Below are 20352 nucleotides of genomic sequence, written 5' to 3'. Positions count from 1 at the left end.
GATTTTGCTTTACCACTAATGTCAACCCCTGGTATACTGCGCCCACATCAGTGCAGAACGATTTTGGCGGTATAGAGAGTATGACACTATAGAGAGTATGGCGGTATATCGGAGGTGTTTTGAGATGTACATGGAGAAAACCTGGCAGTAGGCGGGGAGGGCGGGATATCGGGGTGGACTGTACATTCATCATGACTACTCACTTCACTGTCTTAATAAGAGTCATCATTCCTTCCACGCCCTGCTTGTGAGCGTTGCTGTCACCCTGATCAGAGCTGAAATATTCAGGAATGAGATATTGGTATGAATTAACGTGTGGAAATTGCAAACCATAACAGTTATAGTTTATAGTATGGCTTACCTGTTACTAGCTTTAATCTTATCAGATATTTGTTGCGCACATTGATCAATATGATGAGTGTCTGCATTCAACTGGAATGTTAAAGAAAAACGATACAATTAATGTGATCACACAGGGGTTTTATGGATATTACATGATTATTTCACTACATACATAGCGTAAAAGCATAGTGTAGCAGAATTAGAAAAATACACTAAGACTAGGGGTGCAGGCCCATTTTGCCCACTTGGGAGCTGGTTTGAAGTGCTTAACTATCAACTGTCTACCGCAGCATCTGTAAAACTTCCTTAAATAACTGGATTCTGTCTACGGACCGACAAACTGAACCTTCATAGCCCGCTGGGACTAGTTGGCTAAAAAGCAATGACACAATACCTAGACCGTAAACTGATCACGGGATAATCAAAGAATATGATATATGATTTGTTAAGATATCAATAGTGTATTGGTCCATGTGTCTTCCAGACACACAGACACATACGCTAAAGCACCTGCAGAGATTAAAGTAAATACATGTGTTTCACATTGATAGCGTGTTATAAAAGGCAGAATATGTGCACATACACCAAGATGTAAATATATATATATATACCCTTTGACAAATAATACCAACTGTTATTTTCGAATTAATTTAAACCACTCACATTAAATTAAAAGGTGTGAAAACAGAAACCATGTGCATGCGTCACTTGTATACACATGATTTGGTGTGAGCCAAAAAATACTTACGAATTAGCAACTATCTTAAACTGAAAAATTATGGCAAAGTTTAGCCTCCTATTATGTATATTCATTAACACAACAACTCAAGTCCTTAAATAGATCTGGTACTCTAAATGAAGATTTCAAATGAAAAGATCCGATAGGATTGATTTGACAGAATTCACAAAAAAATGCTCTACCTCACCAACAACGCGATCCATAATGTGCCTGGTTTCAGTAGAAATGGTTTCATCACCCCTAAAATGGAAAACCATTCTCAATTAAATACACTTTCATAGTTGTATATACCATTAAATCCATCATATAAGCCATCATAAAATCTATGTGTACGAATATGTGCAGATACACCATATATATATATATATATATATATATATATATATATATAATTCTCACCACTCACTTGAGATAAATTTCAGATAAATTTCATCTATCTACAAATCAACCAATCGGATGATTACTTACAGGATATTGTGAAGAGCACACTTTTTTCCTGCACTCTTGCAGCAGTCTCTGTGCATATAGTTTTCACACTTCGGTGCCCTTGTCTTCTTGCACTTGGAAACACACATACAATATCTATTTAGAGGAGCTGTCATAGAATAAGAATAAAACAACATCATTCATCAGTAATTACAGTAAAACCTCTTTTATGCAAGTGTGAATAATTCTAATGAATCAGTGCACTTTTGGAAACAGTTAATTCCGTTAGTACTTACATTTAGTTCCTAAAAGCTTCTTTTGCTTCATCCTTGTCAGGGATGTCAGCATACTAATATCCACCCACAACAGAGAATCTTTGACCAGGACTTGGTACTTTCTTCCCATTTTACCGACCTTTAGGATGACTCCTTTATGGCACTTTGGCCCAGTCTTACTATAAAGTTTCGTCTTTTTCATTGCTGTTGCCTGATAATGATAAACTGATTTAGAACTCATTGCACGTACTAGGGGAAGCAGATTTTTTGGAAGTTTGTAAAATATAAGGAGGGGGTTGAAAATTGGTAAATTCTTTAATAATTGTACATAAAATGTAACTAGAGCTACACTATGAAGGCTCTATAAATATAGCTGTGGCGGCTATCTTGGATAATCTACACGAGTAAAAACAATACAGCACATCTTCCATCCATTATTCACCTACCATGTAATCAGAAAATTGGTTCAAAACAGAAGTAGACTTTAGAGCAGGAGCATTCTCTTCCTGACAGATGGCAATACCCCTAAGCCAGTAATGTTTATTGAATACACAATGTGTATAAATGGAAGATAAAAGCATTTCAAGCTTTATTTCCACACTGGATGAAAGAATGCAGATTTAACAAGTACTTACATTCACCAAAACACGGTGTCCAGGTTCATACTGGGAACAAGGGTATCTATTCTTATGTCCCTTGACCATTGCAGCATTATATACAGTTGAAAGTGCTTCAGCTGCTTTTCGCTTTGAAGCGGATTCATTCTCCCAGGCAGTGAGCTTGAAATTTTAAAGTACAAAAGTTTCATGTGTTATATAACACATCATCAACATGTATTATTACTAGTCACATCTGAAGTAGAGTAAAGCCTCTGTATAGTGAACGCCATCGGGACCAAGCAAAGTGTTCACTATGGGGAGGGTTAGGTAATGATGTGACATGGGATGTATTTTAGGTTTTGGGACCGCACATAGGGTGTTCATTATAGGAAGTATTCACTATAGGGAGGTATTCATGCAAGGGGTTTTACTGTATTCACATTTGAAGAAGCCACATCTGAAGTATTTTCTTCATCTACGGAGTCTGCTTTCGTCATTTGACCATTTTGAAGGCCTTCACCTTGATTGTGCTTCCTGGCAAAAAATACTTCGAAAGGAGTCATCTTATCGGCTGAAAAAGAGGAGTAGGGCTATCATTATGATACCTAGGATAACAATAAGGTTTCTAACAAAGGTAGGCAGAATACCCTAATTACATACAAAATGCTTTATGTGATCGTTGATTCATAATTCTCTGGAGCTCAGGAATGTGCGCAACCCAATTTGTCTCATCATCTCTCCCGAGTAGGTACCGAAGCATCTTCTTCCAGCTCCCATGTGATCTTTCGGACTGTAAAGAACGGTAAAAACATTGTTAAATTTGTAATACAAAAACTACTTCCCAATTTTTTCAATCAAAATATAATCATTACTTTTCCTTGTGATTGGGGATGCCTAGGCGAACCAAATATATGCTTTATTTTTGCAGTCTTCAAAAATGAATCAAACTCTCCTTTGAATTCCGTTCCATTATCGGTCTGTACGTATTGCGGGTTGCCGAACTCACAGAATATATTTTTTGTCACTTCGGCCACCGTTTTCGATGTTTTGTTCTGAATTGGGCGTAACCAAAGGAACCTACTAAATACGTCAATCACACTGCACACATATCTGTACGTAGATCCTTCGTTCTCAACTTCTTCCATTAGTACTAAATCTATTTGTACCCGGCTCATCGGAGCAGATGCTGTTATATTCTTAATAGGTGGCTTGTTCGTAAATAATGGATTCCGTATCGTGTGCGTTGGCTTCGAATTAAGATGATCTTGGATAGTTTGCTTTGATATACCATGGAAACTGCTGCTGATTGCTCCTACTAATTTGGACGAACCTGATCCAGCCATGCTCGTGTGGTACTGATCAATAATTGAGGCAATGGCTGATGATTTTGGAATAATTTTTCTCGTTTTTAGGAATATAATTTCATTTTTGTTGTTAACTTTTTGACATATGTAAGCTTTTGAAGATAACTTATTTGCAGCATTTTTGCGCACAGCATCATATTTTTTGTCACCGGAAGTAACTTGATATGATGAGAGCATCTTCTTTCCACTTAGCACAGAAAGCATGATCTCATACACATCGTCGCTGAGAGCTGATGGTCCCCGAGATGTATTTATCTAAAATAACAAAATGCATAGCTAACATTGATAAACTATAATGGTATTGTACGAAGTTGGGTTTAAAAACAACTATTCATACAGGGAAAACTACCAAAACATAAAATTTCCACAAGAAAACTCTGTTTATTTGACCACCAATCACACAACTATATGTGAATCTTTGATTTCAAAATCAAAGCCCCTGTTTTGTCTCCAGAAGGTGTGATGAGATTGTTATACCAAATGAAAAAAAAATACCAATCAAATAAGTAACAGGGCCAATGAATATTATAATATGAAATTGTAAATATGCAGCTTGAAACTATGTGAATATGTAGCATCTTCCGTTTATACCGATATTTAAGTTGTTAAAGCGAATGTTTGATGCTCTACAGTGTGAATCGTCCTATGATGTATCGCAACATAAGATAATTAATAAAAATCAATCGTGAATTCTTCTTCAAAATATAGTTTGTTCTGTTTTGAGTTGGATAATTCTGGTAACGTCCTCTCACCCCAAAGTGATATACAGTAGAGGTGGCGGTCTCGCCCCAAGTGATATACAGTAGAGTCGGCCTATAACGGTACTAGTCTATTCGGTAATCCATCCAAACTGGTAGAATAGCAAATGTAGCGTATCTCTCCTGGGTAGCGGGTCTTTATATGTTTACGTATATAATAGATGCAATAGGCGTTTGCTACTAGGGTTCGCCCTGAGACAATATAATCGGGTTATGCGAAAATATTGGGGGAAGTAATTCCTCCTCAGGGAAAAGATATCAGTTCTTGTCGAAATTATAATCAAATAAAAATATTCAGTCTTCTCATTCCATGATCAGGGCTCAGCATCCTCGTAGGCGACTACCTGGCCAGGATTTCGCACGCGATCGAACCTAGTTCTCCCAACATCTACCTTCGCTCCGTATGACACTTTGTCATGACTTCCCCTGGATAAAGGCCGTCAGTCGATACAAAGATTGGGGGTTCGAATCCTCGATTGATGGTCTTCATGTAACTACTGCCGATACGTCCCCGATCGAACTGGTCCTCTCATTAAGACGAATAATAATAATTGGCACTGAGACAGAAAATAGCGGTGGAACTCCTCTCCTTGTTCAGAAAAGACGAAAATGTAAGACTTGTATAAGATTAATCATGTCAAGAGTTGAACTCCTGAATTTAATCATTTCTCCAGTTCATAAAGTTTACACCTCGGGTGCATCTCCGTACGGTCTCGCGTCAGGAACGTCAAATTATACGAAGTCACGAAATTACGTTAGAGTCACCTTATTCGGGCGTACGGTGAGAGATGATTTGAAAATTATAGCGACGATCTCAAATCATTATTCAATCGCGCTCAAATGTAGAAACATATATATTTTATATACAATCGGAGCAAAATCGCTCGACCGAGAGTGGATCAATACAGTCGTAGTTGAAAATGATGTGACGATCAATACGCCCGGAAAATAATTCTACGTATGAACAAAAGTCGGCTCGACTAAACTAAACAAAATTGATCATGACTGTCCATCATAGTGACGCTCTCGGTCGGTAGATTTTGCTAGACTAGGAGACCGAAAAAATCAAACTTGGTTGAAATCAAAGTGGGCCGGAATCAAACTTGGCCAAAATCAAACTCGGTCAGCATCTAACTTGGCCGGACGATCTAAAAGTGAATATATCTCATCCTTCGGGTTGGACAAGATGACCCTATCCAACCCGAAGGCGGGATAGAGAGGGTGCGTCTCTTATCGCTTACATTTTAATAGTTATATTTGATTAAGAATTTAATTGCTGTAAGTTGTTCGCTGATACTATAAGTACGTGCGAGTGATTCGAAAATCAGAATGACTGTGCTCGAACGACCCGCCTTTTATAGAAATCCGGGGGCGCTCATTGGCCATTAGTGATATCACGATATACGCGATAAAAATGCCAAAAGAATAAGTTTGAAAGGTTAAAAGCGGAATTTGAAAATCAAACCCGAGTTTGATATCCGCGCGCAATAATAGTGAGCCGCCTAGCAGTGCGACAATGCTCAACTCGCGAGCGAGAAACCGATGAGAACAAATCAAACTACGGAAATATGATGAAAGTGGGATTATGACATCACAAAACGGCAGTTCAAAATTGAAAAGCGAATACAAAGGAATAGACTGCCGGTAAGTAACCAGAATGTCATAGCGCGAATTTATGATAAAAGCCGAATAAAAAGATGTGATCGTGCTATTTCCCGACAAAAACCGACCAAAACCCCCAACCCGAACGCGATAGACCGTAACGAGACGCCCGAAAAATTGACAGTAGTACACAGATACAAATTTACACAATACAAAACATATTTATATATATGAAATCGCTCCACCTGGAGATATCGGAGGAAAGGATGATGAGATGTTGTAACGAAAACGAACCGGAGATGTTAAACACGGTCCATTTTCGCCACACAAACTAGGGGTCCAAAGAATACCCATCACAAATTGCAATGAGAAATGGCAAACCAGTAAGAAGCTACAGGACTCAGAATTTGTGCCAAAATTGACCTTTTTGGGCACTAAAAAGGTCATAGGACTGCCAACTTGAGTCCGATCGACCAAATTTTTCTTATGGTGATGGGCCAAACTTTAAACAATGATTAATTAAAAATCTTTTTCTACAAAACTTCTAAAACTCATAGGTTCAAAACTTGTTAAACCTCTAAATTTTCCCATACAAATTTCGATATGATAAGTGTATTAATTCCCCAAATCATCTATTTGAATCTTAACTAAGATCAGCAATTTATCATTCCTCCGTTGAACATAGGTTGAGTTAACTACCGGTAAATTAGATTTCAGCAAATTGTCACAAATATACATAATCACTGTCTGATTCAGACGTTTATATATAGAAATTAAGCTCAGGACCACATACGTCAAAAGTTGGTTCAAAACCCAATGAGGTACAATTCAGGAATAAGAAATAAATTATTTCTACTTACAGTTTGAGGCATTTCTGATGTATTAACCTGCAATATATGAATTGAAAGACATTTAAAAAAAGGCTGAGCAATACATAAAAAACTGTGGTCATGTCAACCTGTGCTCCAAGCTTTGCACAATAATTGCGAATCAAAACCTCTATAATAAATGATATATCTTATAGTAATAATGATAAGAAAATTTCTAACACTTCAAAAATCAAATGTGGGCTAAATATATACTATACATGATAATACTAATTTGACAGCCTTGTAGGCAAGGTCTTTTGATTAAACTGATGTGATTGATTAAACTGATAGGAATCTTCTGTACGTGCTTAAGTCAAGATAACGTAGGGATCGAACTTGTCAATATTAAACTATCCAGGGACACCATGGGATGTGGTTTGAAATGCTGCTCAACAATCAGAATACTCCAATATTCAATGTCCCCTGGTGACCATATACTAAAAACTAATCAAATGTGATGAGGGTTTGGTTAATCGTTGAGGGGTACACCCTGCAGGTGCTTGTTAAATTTAGCACTAATCGGACCCCAGGTAAAGCCACCAGGAGTCCATTTACCTGTTAGGGGGGTCCCTGGGCCCAAGGCCAAGACTCATCGGGCAAATGTGATGAGGGCTTGGTTAATTGTTAAGGGGTACACCCTGCAGGTGCTTGTTAAATTTAGCACTAATCGGACCACAGGTAAAGCCACCAGGAGTTACAATTTTGCAATTGATTGTGGTTATTGATACATATATCCGTGTATCAATATGAATAAGCAAATTGTACTTACAGAGTGAATTTTCTTTTCATAAAAGCAAACATACGGCTCGCCTCCTTGAAAGATTGGAGCTCTCATACTGGAAACCTGACAGATGAAAAAATAATGTATAGCCTAATCTCATTATATATCAATAGATTTAATTGATGACAGGTTTTGGAATACATTTGTATTAACATGAACTGCATTAGAATTCAACGACCCAAATCATACTTTGATCATAAATTAGCTTTCATTTCATTATTGATTTGCTAAACTTACATTATCATCATCGGCAAGAGCCCAACCATTCATAACTTTCAGATATGCAACATAGTGCCCACTGGTTACCTCGACACCTCGATGAGTAATGACAGCATATAACTCATAAACATACTGAAATCACACATACAAAAAACATGATGACTGATTCTTGACACTCAAGATTTACTTTGATCAAAGCACTTCAAATGATCATGATAATAAAATACGCTATTGAGTAATACTGATTATAATGATTAATAGTGTCAGGAGTTAAAACGTAACTGGGAAAAAATTTCCCCTAGAGCATGCCACAATGTCATGCAAGCGTTTTACATTGTTTTAAACAACTTCCAAGTGAAATAGTAGAAGATTACCTGATCATTTCCAACAAGAATATCTAAATTCTTTCCAATGTTTACGTGGTGCATGAGTTTCCCTGCATTGCCGAACCAACGATATCTATATGAAATCCATTAGAAGTATTTCAATTAGAAAGTTCATATATTATATATATTATCATTATATTTCCATTATAGATATTATCAAATTTACGATGTGAAACAGCTCAAAAAATACAAATAACATGGCTAACCTTTTCAAATCAATGACAATGAAATCAGGTGCATTCACAAGTTCTTGAAAGCGAAAAGCTTGTTCACACGGACACCTGTTGATGGATTAAGTGGGGACATGTATTATATCTGATGATATTTACCGGTAGGTTATACATATACAGTGCACACAACCAAACTTATAGTTGTTAATACTATAAGAATAACAAGGTTACATCATTTGTATTAGAAGTGGACTGAAAGAGAGTATACTGGTACTTAATCTTTGATATCTTACTCTGAACACCGAACCGTCACCTCCTCTAGACTGAAGAAATTAGTTACGCATTCCTGAATGGTCTGGAATGCTTTCCGTTCTTCTGACTACAAAATGAATTCAAAGATGAATCTAATTATAGGTTTGTCATTGACATAGCACAAGTAATTTGTAAAGCACTATACTGAAAAACTTGCTAACTGTGCTATCTCTTGGTCGAGGAAGGCCCTTTTAAACAGACAATTCTTAAATAAGTTTTTATATGTCTCAATGTAACAATTGTTCTCATATCCACAGGAAGTGTATTCCATAAACGAGGTCCATAAGATTTAAAGACATGATCACCAGACCTAATGAGTGTTCTAGGTACCATAAGCATATTTGCATTAACAGATCTTGTAGCCCTACCACTATTATAAGTCAAATTGCAGATGAGCTTCTGCGTAATTATTGTTATTTTACTAAAAAAACTTGCAGTGAACCAAACCCGCGATATACCACCTCCTGCCACACCCACTAAAGGCCAATTTTTCACATAATCAGAATATCCGTATATCTTGGAACTGGTCAAAATTAATTCCAAGTCACTGATATGAGCTGTTTGAATCTATCAGGGGTCGACACGGTTCATCTTCCATGGTTGTATACAATCAAACAACAGTGGAGCAATTTCTAATACTAGCATATAATACATTCTTAATATTCACCTCGATGGCACAAGACATATTCAAATGTTCCGACTGACGTATGCTCTCTTTTCCACATTCCAGGCAAGTGTCTGCAAATGGATAGCTACATCATTACAAAAATTGATTAGGAAAATATCAGCAATTTTCTGTGAAAAGTCACATCGACCTACCTGTTGTTTTCAGCACAAATTCAAAACAAAGCGGCATTCTGCAAATAAATACACAAGTGAAGCTAGAGAGAACAAAAGTGAAAACTGAAAATATAGTACGCTAGGTGACAGCAAATACAGAATAGATTGATCACAAAATATACCAGTATGAAAAAGTAAAATATGGAAATCATACCCATACCTCTTAGGGTAAAAAGTTGACTAGGGGTCCATAGGGATACCATGCCCACTTGGAAGGTGGTTTGAAATAATAATAATAATGCGCCAAGAGGTTTACCACAGCCTTATGAAATGCTTATATCAGATAACGAAACAGGAATGCAATTAAAGGTAGGAGTAGATTTTGTCTTGATTAGAAAAATGAACTGAACCACGATACAGTGCCAGCACCAGTCGGCCATCTTGATTCTGACCAGGCCGGTCTGAGGTCCAAGGACACCGCGCCATCTGAACTGGTCAACAATCTGACAATTTCAAAATTCAATGCCCTCTGGTGAACATATATGCACAAACCTATGACTTGGAAAGGTCATAATCAAAGCGTATTGAAAACTAGATTCTGTCTACAGATGATGAAAGAAGTGGGATGTAAATCCTAAGTTATCCCCCTGGCAGGGATAAGAACTTGATGGCATTGCTAGACTTAGCAGCGGCACGAAACTCTGCCACACTAGATGCAGGTTTGAAAACTTGCGGCACCAATCAGATTGATTGAATAATCACCGAGACTAATTTCACAGATAAACTATCAATGGAAAAACCTGGGCTTAAATTAATCAGGATTTATGATTGGCTTATAATTGCATCTTCTAAGCTGCATTCTCTGTCTAGTATGGTAAGGTTTCATGAAGTGGCAAGTCTCAATCAATGCCATCAGATTTCAAGCCCTACCAGGGGGGATGGTACCAAGTGGGTACCAAGTTGGCTAAAAAGATGAGAACAAAATAATTACTTTTCTTTGACTTTCAAACACACGCCATGAAAAAATTCCATCACATCTTGCTGTTGGTGCTTTTCTGCATCGACCACGAAGTCTGGAAAATATAATTACAAAAGTACATAGGGAGTCATATTCAATAACAATGCTTTCTGATAAAGATCGCAAAATTGCTACATGCACTTCAATGCTAGCAAAAAACCCACGTTTCTTTTCATCAAGAATAATCGTATGAACACTATGAGATTTTCTATGCCCATAGAGACTATGTACGATCTCAGGAACATCGAAAGCTGCGGCTCTGTAATGTAGTTCCTTCACCTACTGATAATCTTGTGCCCATGGATTTATCTTGTGCTTTTGGAGCCCACGTTGCCTTGACCTTTCATTCAGACACAAATTTGATGGTCTGTCTGACAATAGGCATGTACTTATCCACTGTGAATTAAGTAGATATTCTAACTCGACAGTGAAACAACAATTGTCAAATATCAACGCTGCAAGTTAAAACCATTTCAATCAAAAATTGTTGTTTCATCTATCATACAAGTCTGTCATTTAAAAACTGCAATGAAAATTATACATACCTTTTATGTTATCAATAAGTGGCTCAGTGTTGCCAAGTAACGATTGCTGAATGTTACATGCATTGCAGGTAGGCCTACAGGGCTGCGAACATGCTTTCTTAAAAAAGCGATGTAAAAAGCCTCGGGTGGCCCGAAGACATTGCACGACAGAATTGAGGAAACAGACATTACCAGGGTTTCTAAGACCTGGAGGAAGCACCTACAATGAAACAATCAATTACAGATTAACTACCTTGTATCGGCACAAAATTCAACAAGCACCTGCAGGGTGTACCTTTTAACGATTAACCAAACCCTCATCACATTTGCCCGATGAGTCTTGGCCCCTACCAAGTAAATGGACTCCTAGTGGCTTTACCTGTGGTCCGACTGGTGCTAAATTCAACAGGCACCTGCACGGTGTACCTTTTAACGATTAACCAAACCCTCATCACATTTGCCCGATGAGTCTTGGCCCAGGGACCCCCCCTAACAAGTAAATGGACTCCTAGTGGCTTTACCTGTGGTCCGATTAGTGCTAAATTTAACAAGCACCTGCAGGGTGTACCCCTTAACGATTAACCAAACCCTCATCACATTTGCCCGATGAGTCTTGGCCCCGGGCCCAGGGACCCCCCTAACAGGTAAATGGACTCCTGGTGGCTTTACCTGTGGTCCGATTAGTGCTAAATTTAACAAGCACCTGCAGGGTGTACCCCTTAACGATTAACCAAACCCTCATCACATTTGCCCGATGAGCCTTGGCCCCAGGCCAAGGGACCCCCCTAACAGGTAAATGGACTCCTGGTGGCTTTACCTGTGGTCCGATTAGTGCTAAATTTAACAAGCACCTGCAGGGTGTACCCCTTAACGATTAACCAAACCCTCATCACATTTGCCCGATGAGCCTTGGCCCCGGGCCAAGGGACCCCCCTAACAGGTAAATGGACTCCTGGTGGCTTTACCTGTGGTCCGATTAGTGCTAAATTTAACAAGCACCTGCAGGGTGTACCCCTTAACGATTAACCAAACCCTCATCACATTTGCCCGATGAGTCTTGGCCCCGGGCCCAGGGACCCCCCTAACAGGTAAATGGACTCCTGGTGGCTTTACCTGTGGTCCGATTAGTGCTAAATTTAACAAGCACCTGCAGGGTGTACCCCTTAACGATTAACCAAACCCTCATCACATTTGCCCGATGAGCCTTGGCCCCGGGCCAAGGGACCCTCCTAACAGGTAAATGGACTCCTGGTGGCTTTACCTGTGGTCCGATTAGTGCTAAATTTAACAAGCACCTGCAGGGTGTACCCCTTAACGATTAACCAAACCCTCATCACATTTGCCCGATGAGTCTTGGCCCCGGGCCCAGGGACCCCCCTAACAGGTAAATGGACTCCTGGTGGCTTTACCTGTGGTCCGATTAGTGCTAAATTTAACAAGCACCTGCAGGGTGTACCCCTTAACGATTAACCAAACCCTCATCACATTTGCCCGATGAGCCTTGGCCCCGGGCCAAGGGACCCCCCTAACAGGTAAATGGACTCCTGGTGGCTTTACCTGTGGTCCGATTAGTGCTTAATTTAACAAGCACCTGCAGGGTGTACCCCTTAACGATTAACCAAACCCTCATCACATTTGCCCGATGAGTCTTTGCCCCGGGCCAAGGGACCCCCCCTAACAGGTAAATGGACTCCTGGTGGCTTTACCTGTGGTCCGATTAGTGCTAAATTTAACAAGCACCTGCAGGGTGTACCCCTTAACGATTAACCAAACCCTCATCACATTTGCCCGATGAGCCTTGGCCCTGGGCCAAGGGACCCCTAACAGGTAAATGGACTCCTGGTGGCTTGACCTGTGGTCCGATTAGTGCTTTATTTAACAAGCACCTGCAGGGTGTACCCCTTAACGATTAACCAAACCCTCATCACATTTGCCCGATGAGTCTTGGCCCCGGGCCCAGGGACCCCCCTAACAGGTAAATGGACTCCTGGTGGCTTTACCTGTGGTCCGATTAGTGCTAAATTTAACAAGCACCTGCAGGGTGTACCCCTTAACGATTAACCAAACCCTCATCACATTTGCCCGATGAGCCTTGGCCCCGGGCCAAGGGACCCCCCCTAACAGGTAAATGGACTCCTGGTGGCTTTACCTGTGGTCCGATTGGTGCTAAATTTAACAAGCACCTGCAGGGTGTACCCCTTAACGATTAACCAAACCCTCATCACTTTTGCCCGATGAGCCTTGGCCCCGGGCCAAGGGACCCCCCTAACAGGTAAATGGACTCCTGGTGGCTTTACCTGTGGTCCGATTAGTGCTTAATTTAACAAGCACCTGCAGGGTGTACCCCTTAACGATTCACCAAACCCTCATCACATTTGCCCGATGAGTCTTGGCCCCGGGCCCAGGGACCCCCCTAACAGGTAAATGGACTCCTGGTGGCTTTACCTGTGGTCCGATTAGTGCTAAATTTAACAAGCACCTGCAGGGTGTACCCCTTAACGATTAACCAAACCCTCATCACATTTGCCCGATGAGCCTTGGCCCCGGGCCAAGGGACCCCCCTAACAGGTAAATGGACTCCTGGTGGCTTTACCTGTGGTCCGATTAAATTTAACAAGCACCTGCAGGGTGTACCCCTTAACGATTAACCAAACTCTCATCACATTTGCCCGATGAGTCTTGGCCCCGGGCCAAGGGACCCCCCTAACAGGTAAATGGACTCCTGGTGGCTTTACCTGTGGTCCGATTAGTGCTAAATTTAACAAGCACCTGCAGGGTGTACCCCTTAACGATTAACCAAACCCTCATCACATTTGCCCGATGAGTCTTGGCCCCGGGCCCAGGGACCCCCCCTAACAGGTAAATGGACTCCTGGTGGCTTTACCTGTGGTCCGATTAGTGCTATATTTAACAAGCACCTGCAGGGTGTACCCCTTAACGATTAACCAAACCCTCATCACATTTGCCCGATGAGTCTTGGCCCTGGGCCCAGGGACCGCCCTAACAGGTAAATGGACTCCTGGTGGCTTTACCTGTGGTCCGATTGGTGCTACATTCAACAGGCACCTGCACGGTGCACCCCTTAACGATTAACCAAACCCTCATCACATTTACCCGATGAGTCTTGGCCCTGGGCCCAGGGACCCCCCTAACAGGTAAATGGACTCCTGGTGGCTTTACCTGTGGTTTGATTAGTGCTAAATTTAACAAGCACCTGCAGGGTGTACCCCTTAACGATTAACCAAACCCTCATCACATTTGCCCGATGAGTCTTGGCCCCGGCCCCCCTAACAGGTAAATGGACTCCTGGTGGCTTTACAATACAACCCTGGGGACTATTCTTGGCCCCGAGTCCAGGGACCCCCTCAAAGACCCAAAGTGCCTTCATATTTGGCCTGATCAGCACCCAATTTTTTGGGGATATTTTGCTTAATCTTTTCAACACATACCTCAAATTTGGTCTTAATTAAATACCACCCGTGAAACTGTGCAGTCTCAATATAGGCCTACCATCATTTTATATCCATTGATTTTTCACATGGCATTGAAGGATTATCAAAAAGTCTTCATTTTCTCATGTTGAAGAGAAAAGGTTTGAAATTCTTGAGATGTTTCCTGTTTCCATGCTTATAAACCATATTTTTGATGATTTGAGATTAATCTAAAACGTTGGGCACGTGAACAAATTGTTAAAATTGATTTAGGCATAGTTCATTAAGTATTCTCTGCTCTGATTCAGATTGAAAGAAATTGATTCAATGACGACTTTGGTATCGGTACTATCAAATTAAGACCAAATTGATTTAGGGCTCCTATGGCATGTTTCAAAGTTCAAGAGAATAAATCAATCAGTGGAACCTTGCTAAAACCAACTGGGATAGGCCGAATATAGAATTTTGTCCAAATTAAGACAATTTGATTCATCCATGGCTTGTAGCCTAGGGCGCTGTAAGTGTAATTAGTACGGTACATTCAATTCATGCAGCAAAGATTTCCGCATGATTTTGCGCGTTGTTACACAACCTCATTCGTCACGGAACTTTGATCCAGGTAAAACCTCCCTTCTGGATCCCCTAAATTCGAGCACGGTGGAAGCATAAAAATCTAGCTTGAAATTAAGGCCTAAGCTCATCCTATCATCATTTTTTGAGTGCATTTTTTCGATATTTACAGTTCGATTGGCAGCCATTGCTCCTACTGATGAAAGGAACGCCATCTATTGAATGAGCGATTGACCCGCCATCTACCGGTTCCTCGATTCAAGCGGTTCCCTGAATACTACTCCAACAGCCGTGATCTGATTAGATCGTGAAATCCGATGATTCAATGCGTATTAAGTCTATTCAGAAATATGATAGATCACTCTGCGGATTGGGCCCACCGGCGTGCCTGGCACCGATGCTTTACGCTTTCGAGTTCTGGCCGCAAAAAGTGACTTTTGAATGTATGTTTTCCTTGCATGCCACAGTAGACTAGCGAGGCTGTATCAAATATCAACCGTTCAGTGCTGCCCCTATGAATAACCATAGCGGAATTTTTGTGAACTAATAAAGTTTCGCATTATTTAGATAGTATGTAAAAGATATTTCCTCATTAAGCACAATACGGATCACTGTGGCACCTATCATCAATAAACTATGAATCTTCTTGTCCTTTCAAACGATATTTCCATATTTCTTTTTAAGTAAACTGTATATTGTATTGTGTTTTTAGCAAAACCCACTTCAAGCTCATCAATTTAACAGAATAAATCAATGTTTTTTCTGTGCTAAATTTTGCACATTTTTGATTTGTAAGTAATTTTGGTAGTTGTACAATGCTTAAAATCCCTGAGAAAAATACATAACTAACCTTAAAGAAGAATCAACAAGAAACGAATTACGTGTAACTTAAATTCATTTATTTACATCGATAATCATTTATTTACAACAGACACTTATATTTGTTAATTTCGCGGGTATTTATTTTTCGTGGTCATTTATCTTCGTCCTCTACGTTTCATGGCAGCTAAACATTGCGGACAATACCATTTACCTTTAGGAGCATGAGTTAGATTAACACAACCATAATGAAACCACTCTATAGGACACTGAAATAAATATACAATTAGAATTTTAGGCTCAGCCCGAAAACAATGCGTATTATCAGAAATAGAGACAAATATTGCTACTTACATCTTCATTATCACAACCAACCATTTCACCATAAGAAACTTGATTACATAAACAATATCTCGGTTCTGAAGGGTCGTATTGCCAGTCGACTTGTTGACCATTTTCATCGACCATTACTTCATCGGTCGATTGTTGTTGCGTCGTAGAATCAGTTGTTTGTTGTTGTGGATCGGTCTGTTCAGCTGCTGCAGCTGCTGCTGCCGCCGCTGCTGCAGCTGCTTGTTGTTGTTGTTGTAACAAAAGTTGTTTCTTTGAACTCCTGTTATATGAGATCAATCGTTTTACAAGGTGAAAAAGTTGTTCCGAGAATAACATCGATTGGACTAGCAGTGTTAATCCCGGACTAACATCGATTGGACTAGCAGTGTTAATCCCGGACTAACATTGAGATAGACTTACTTTTTATTCCTGCGCGAAGATGAAGATGATGATACTATAACCGGTGTAGGTGGCGTTACTGGTTCTATAGACGATGTTTGTAATCCAGGTTCTTGTTTTACTGTAAAGTCCGTCAACGTCCCTCCTTTAGCTAAAACTTCGTAACTCGCCTTTAAACTGGCGGTTCGGCGACCTTGTTGCATATTCTGTGTAGCTGCGATCGCTTGTGACGCTGCAGCTGCTAATGCAGCACTGCTACTCGTACCTGTTAACAAACACAATTCTAATATCGGTACCTGATGAATTCGACTCCGGGGAGCCTGGACTCCGGGGAGCCTGGACTCCGGGGAGCCTGGACGGTGAGTAGACCCTGTTTAAGTCGGATCTTTTTGAGCCGTAAAAATGTGTCCGCCTTCAGTGATACTGAGTTTGATGTTTAAAAATATTTCAACCAGTTGCGATTTTTATCAAAGTTGATGGGATTTGATTTGGCGAAGTCTACTGTACAATACAATAAAATTTACCTTTATTTTTGTTGAATTTATGCTTCGGTTTTTCAACTTTACGACTTTGACCTTGTAAATAATCGCCTGAAAATAGATTTATTAAACTCACATGTTGAGGGAAGGGAGAGGGGAGGGAGAGGAGGGAAGGGAGAGGGGATATACATACCTAAACCATAGTTATAATTGAAGTTAGATGTAGTAGTATTAGATGTTGATGATGTATTATTAGTTGTAGACTGTGTTTGTATATTTGATTCTCTCACTCCGACTGCCGCTAAACCAGCGCCACCTGTCGCCACTTCACTCGCTATCGATGATAAAACTTTCTCCGTCATTAGTTTCTTCTCGACGTTATTAGATGATGATGAAATGTGATGTCGTTTTCCTGAAAATAATTAAAAGTTGAACCCAAAGTCTAGGGGGAGCCACTTTTGTCAAAGCTAAGTCCCAACAGGGGGAGCCACGTTTATTTGAATTGCTTATTTCCGTGACTATTCCCTGACATGAATTATGTTATCCCACACTTGATCTGCTAAGAATCCAATCAATTAACGCAGTCAAAAATGTAACAAAAGACAGAAACTGTTTGATTTTACGCGCACTCTAGCAATCTCAACATATCCTCTGACAAAATCTCAACATGTTTCGCAGATTTTAGGCTTCTTTACTTCTTTTACTTTAAATTCCCTGACTTTCAACAGAAATTTCCCCGATTTCCAGGTACCGGTAAGTGGCACCACCCTGAAAGTTTTAATCATGCCGGACACAGATCTACAGCTGGGAGTTACTGATAACTGTGGTGTAACTCGGAGTGCAGTAAATACTACTCACGATCTCGATGGTTTTGTCCCGGTTGTGGATTATCCATTTCTAATGATCCTATAATTAATAAATATATGATTAGATTATAAATAAACGTCTCGACCGATCCGGTGAAACCCCTCGACCGATCCGGCGAAACGTCTCGACCGATCCGGTGAAACCCCTCGACCGATCCGGTGAAACCCCTCGGCCGATCCGGTGAAACCCCTCGACCGATCCGGTGAAACCCCTCGACCGATCCGGCGAAACGTCTCGACCTATCCGGTGAAACCCCTCGGCCGATCCGGTGAAACCCCTCGGCCGATCCGGTGAAACCCCTCGACCGATCCGGTGAAACCCCTCGACCGATCCTGTGAAACGTCTCGGCCGATCCGGTGAAACCCCTCGACCGATCCTGTGAAACGTCTCGGCCGATCCGGTGAAACCCCTCGACCGATCCGGTGAAACCCCTCGACCGATCCGGTGAAACCCCTCGACCGATCCGGTGAAACCCCTCGACCGATCCGGTGAAACCCCTCGGCCGATCCGGTGAAACCCCTCGACCGATCCGGTTAAACCCCTCGACCGATCCGGTGAAACCCCTCGACCGATCCGGTGAAACCCCTCGACCGATCCGGTGAAACCCCTCGACCGATCCGGTGAAACCCCTCGGCCGATCCGGTGAAACCCCTCGGCCGATCCGGTGAAACCCCTCGACCGATCCGGAGAAACCCCTCGGCCGATCCGGTGAAACCCCTCGGCCGATCCGGTGAAACCCCTCGACCGATCCTGTGAAACGTCTCGACCGATCCGGTGAAAACTCGGGTTAGATACGAACGCCTTACGTTTCTCTAAAACTTCCGTGATTCCCGCATTATCAGCCTCTAATTCCATCTTAAATTTAGATAATTCTTGATCCAATTTTCTGAGATGTCGATCGACCTAAAAATAATTAAATCTATTTCAAACAAACCAAACTCTGAGAGAAAAAAACAAACTGAGATTCATCTCAATATTTACCATTTCATAAATTTGATTCGCCATCTGAACTTTTTCATCCGCATTTTCTACCGCTTTTGAATAACCCTAAAAAAACATCATTAAGAAATTACGACCTATCAAGAGTTATCTAACATCCTAGACATAGACAAGTAAGACTGTTTACCCAGCTCAGGGGTAGATTCACAGTCCAATTTTGAGGAACTTATTACAGGGAACTTTGATCTCCAAATAGGCAATATAAGGCACCCTCACTCCTGTATTCAAATGCACAAAGTTTCACTCAAAAAAAAAAAGTCTCCCTGGATCCACAAACTTATTACTGGGAATTTTGATCTCCAGGCAATACAAGGCACAATCTTGCATTGAAATGCACCAACTTTCTTTAGTGACAAAATGAAAATGGCACCCGAAAACAAAAAATTTGATGGACTTTTTACGAGTCTCCCACCCCTGCTCCTGTTCCTGCTGAGATGCCTCCCAGGAGCGGAGCTTCGCACAATAAAGTTTTTTACCTCTTTTATTTTTTCAAATTGCTCGTTCTTCCAATTATCGTCGAAATTTGGCTGTTGACATTTCTTGAAAAATCCAGATACTTGACCATCCAAGTAATCCATAGCATCTAGAGATACAATGTATATAAGGACATTCAACGGTATAGCAGTGATGTACGACCAGCAGGTGCTGCCACCAACTGGTGGAAATAAAAACTACAAATGTGCAATTATATGCAATGTACATACTTTGAACTGTTAAATCCATTTCTCTCATTTCAGTAAATCGTTCCCTCATCTCCATAGGCAAATTCTCTATCACTAAATAAACAATTTAAGTGGTAAAACAAGGTGCAGGAAACAGTGAGGGCGATTTATCAGAATTCACTTTCTACAAATATTCAAACTATGAGGCCGACACGCAGACATTGCCCTAATTGAATAAATACAAAGTTAAATCAACTCACTTTCAACGTAATCTTCTAAATACAACATCTTTCTGTTTTCTTTATTTTACTTCCTTCTAAATAATATCGATGTAACTTAACGATGTAACGCTTTCTCTGATTGGTGGATATGTTTCTGAGATTCGAACTACTATCGATGTTTTCTACGAATTAATAGGTTTAATTCGTTGAAATCTATTATTTTACGATTTGATTATTGATTGTTAATGAGTTTATCTTATTTTTTAGATTTTAGATTAGGAATTTCAGTTAAAAAACTGTAATTAGGCGTCTAAGAGCTAGTGCGTATTGTAGCCAATCAGAGGCGTTGTTATATATGTGTTATGCGGTATGGGCGCCGCCATGTTTAGATGATTCTGTAGAGTTCAC

The 20352-nt window shown here is 40.6% G+C and overlaps 2 protein-coding genes across 2 annotated transcripts; both read right to left on the bottom strand.

The window, feature by feature from the left end:
* Nucleotides 1-209: 209 nt before the first annotated feature.
* On the bottom strand, nt 210-15346 carry LOC141914537 (uncharacterized). Its single transcript, XM_074805759.1, has 20 exons — nt 15336-15346; nt 11186-11384; nt 10614-10695; nt 9662-9699; nt 9510-9580; nt 8824-8909; nt 8567-8641; nt 8349-8433; nt 7993-8106; nt 7744-7818; nt 6966-6992; nt 3042-3171; nt 2822-2952; nt 2418-2561; nt 1804-1993; nt 1550-1676; nt 1264-1321; nt 1091-1110; nt 362-432; nt 210-275 (listed from the first exon to the last, which is right to left on the bottom strand). Exons 3-19 carry the CDS (start codon nt 10652-10654, stop codon nt 429-431), a joined length of 1416 nt encoding a protein of 471 aa, XP_074661860.1. The 5' UTR covers nt 10655-10695; nt 11186-11384; nt 15336-15346; the 3' UTR covers nt 210-275; nt 362-428.
* A 712-nt stretch (nt 15347-16058) lies between these two features.
* LOC141914538 (inhibitor of growth protein 3-like) lies at nt 16059-20153 on the bottom strand. The gene is made up of 11 exons (XM_074805760.1): nt 19984-20153; nt 19766-19837; nt 19538-19644; nt 19044-19109; nt 18869-18965; nt 18054-18101; nt 17389-17607; nt 17241-17306; nt 16738-16981; nt 16339-16597; nt 16059-16253 (listed from the first exon to the last, which is right to left on the bottom strand). Exons 1-11 carry the CDS (start codon nt 20009-20011, stop codon nt 16143-16145), a joined length of 1317 nt encoding a protein of 438 aa, XP_074661861.1. The 5' UTR covers nt 20012-20153; the 3' UTR covers nt 16059-16142.
* Between the last annotated feature and the right edge of the window lie 199 nt (nt 20154-20352).

This window comes from Tubulanus polymorphus, unplaced genomic scaffold, assembly GCF_964204645.1.
Source record: "Tubulanus polymorphus unplaced genomic scaffold, tnTubPoly1.2 scaffold_11, whole genome shotgun sequence".
In the NCBI taxonomy this organism is placed as follows: domain Eukaryota; kingdom Metazoa; phylum Nemertea; class Palaeonemertea; order Tubulaniformes; family Tubulanidae; genus Tubulanus; species Tubulanus polymorphus.
The sequence above is the reverse complement of the archived record's forward strand: the minus strand, read 5'-3'. Positions and strand labels throughout refer to the sequence as shown.

Bases quoted from the DNA above. Each gene is read 5' to 3' on its own strand.
- LOC141914537 (XM_074805759.1), bottom strand. From the start codon at position 10,654: ATGGAATTTTTTCATGGCGTGTGTTTGAAAGTCAAAGAAAA. The intron at 6,993-7,743 runs GTAAGTACAATT...CATATATTGCAG, and splicing joins ATGAAAAGAAAATTCACTCT to GTTAATACATCAGAAATGCC. The intron at 2,562-2,821 runs GTGAATACAGTA...TAAAATTTCAAG, and splicing joins CAGATGTGGCTTCTTCAAAT to CTCACTGCCTGGGAGAATGA.
- LOC141914538 (XM_074805760.1), bottom strand. From the start codon at position 20,011: ATGTTGTATTTAGAAGATTACGTTGAAA. The intron at 19,838-19,983 runs GTGAGTTGATTT...TTGTTTATTTAG, and splicing joins TTTAGAAGATTACGTTGAAA to TGATAGAGAATTTGCCTATG. The intron at 16,598-16,737 runs GTAAGTCTATCT...CTCATATAACAG, and splicing joins TCTTCGCGCAGGAATAAAAA to GAGTTCAAAGAAACAACTTT.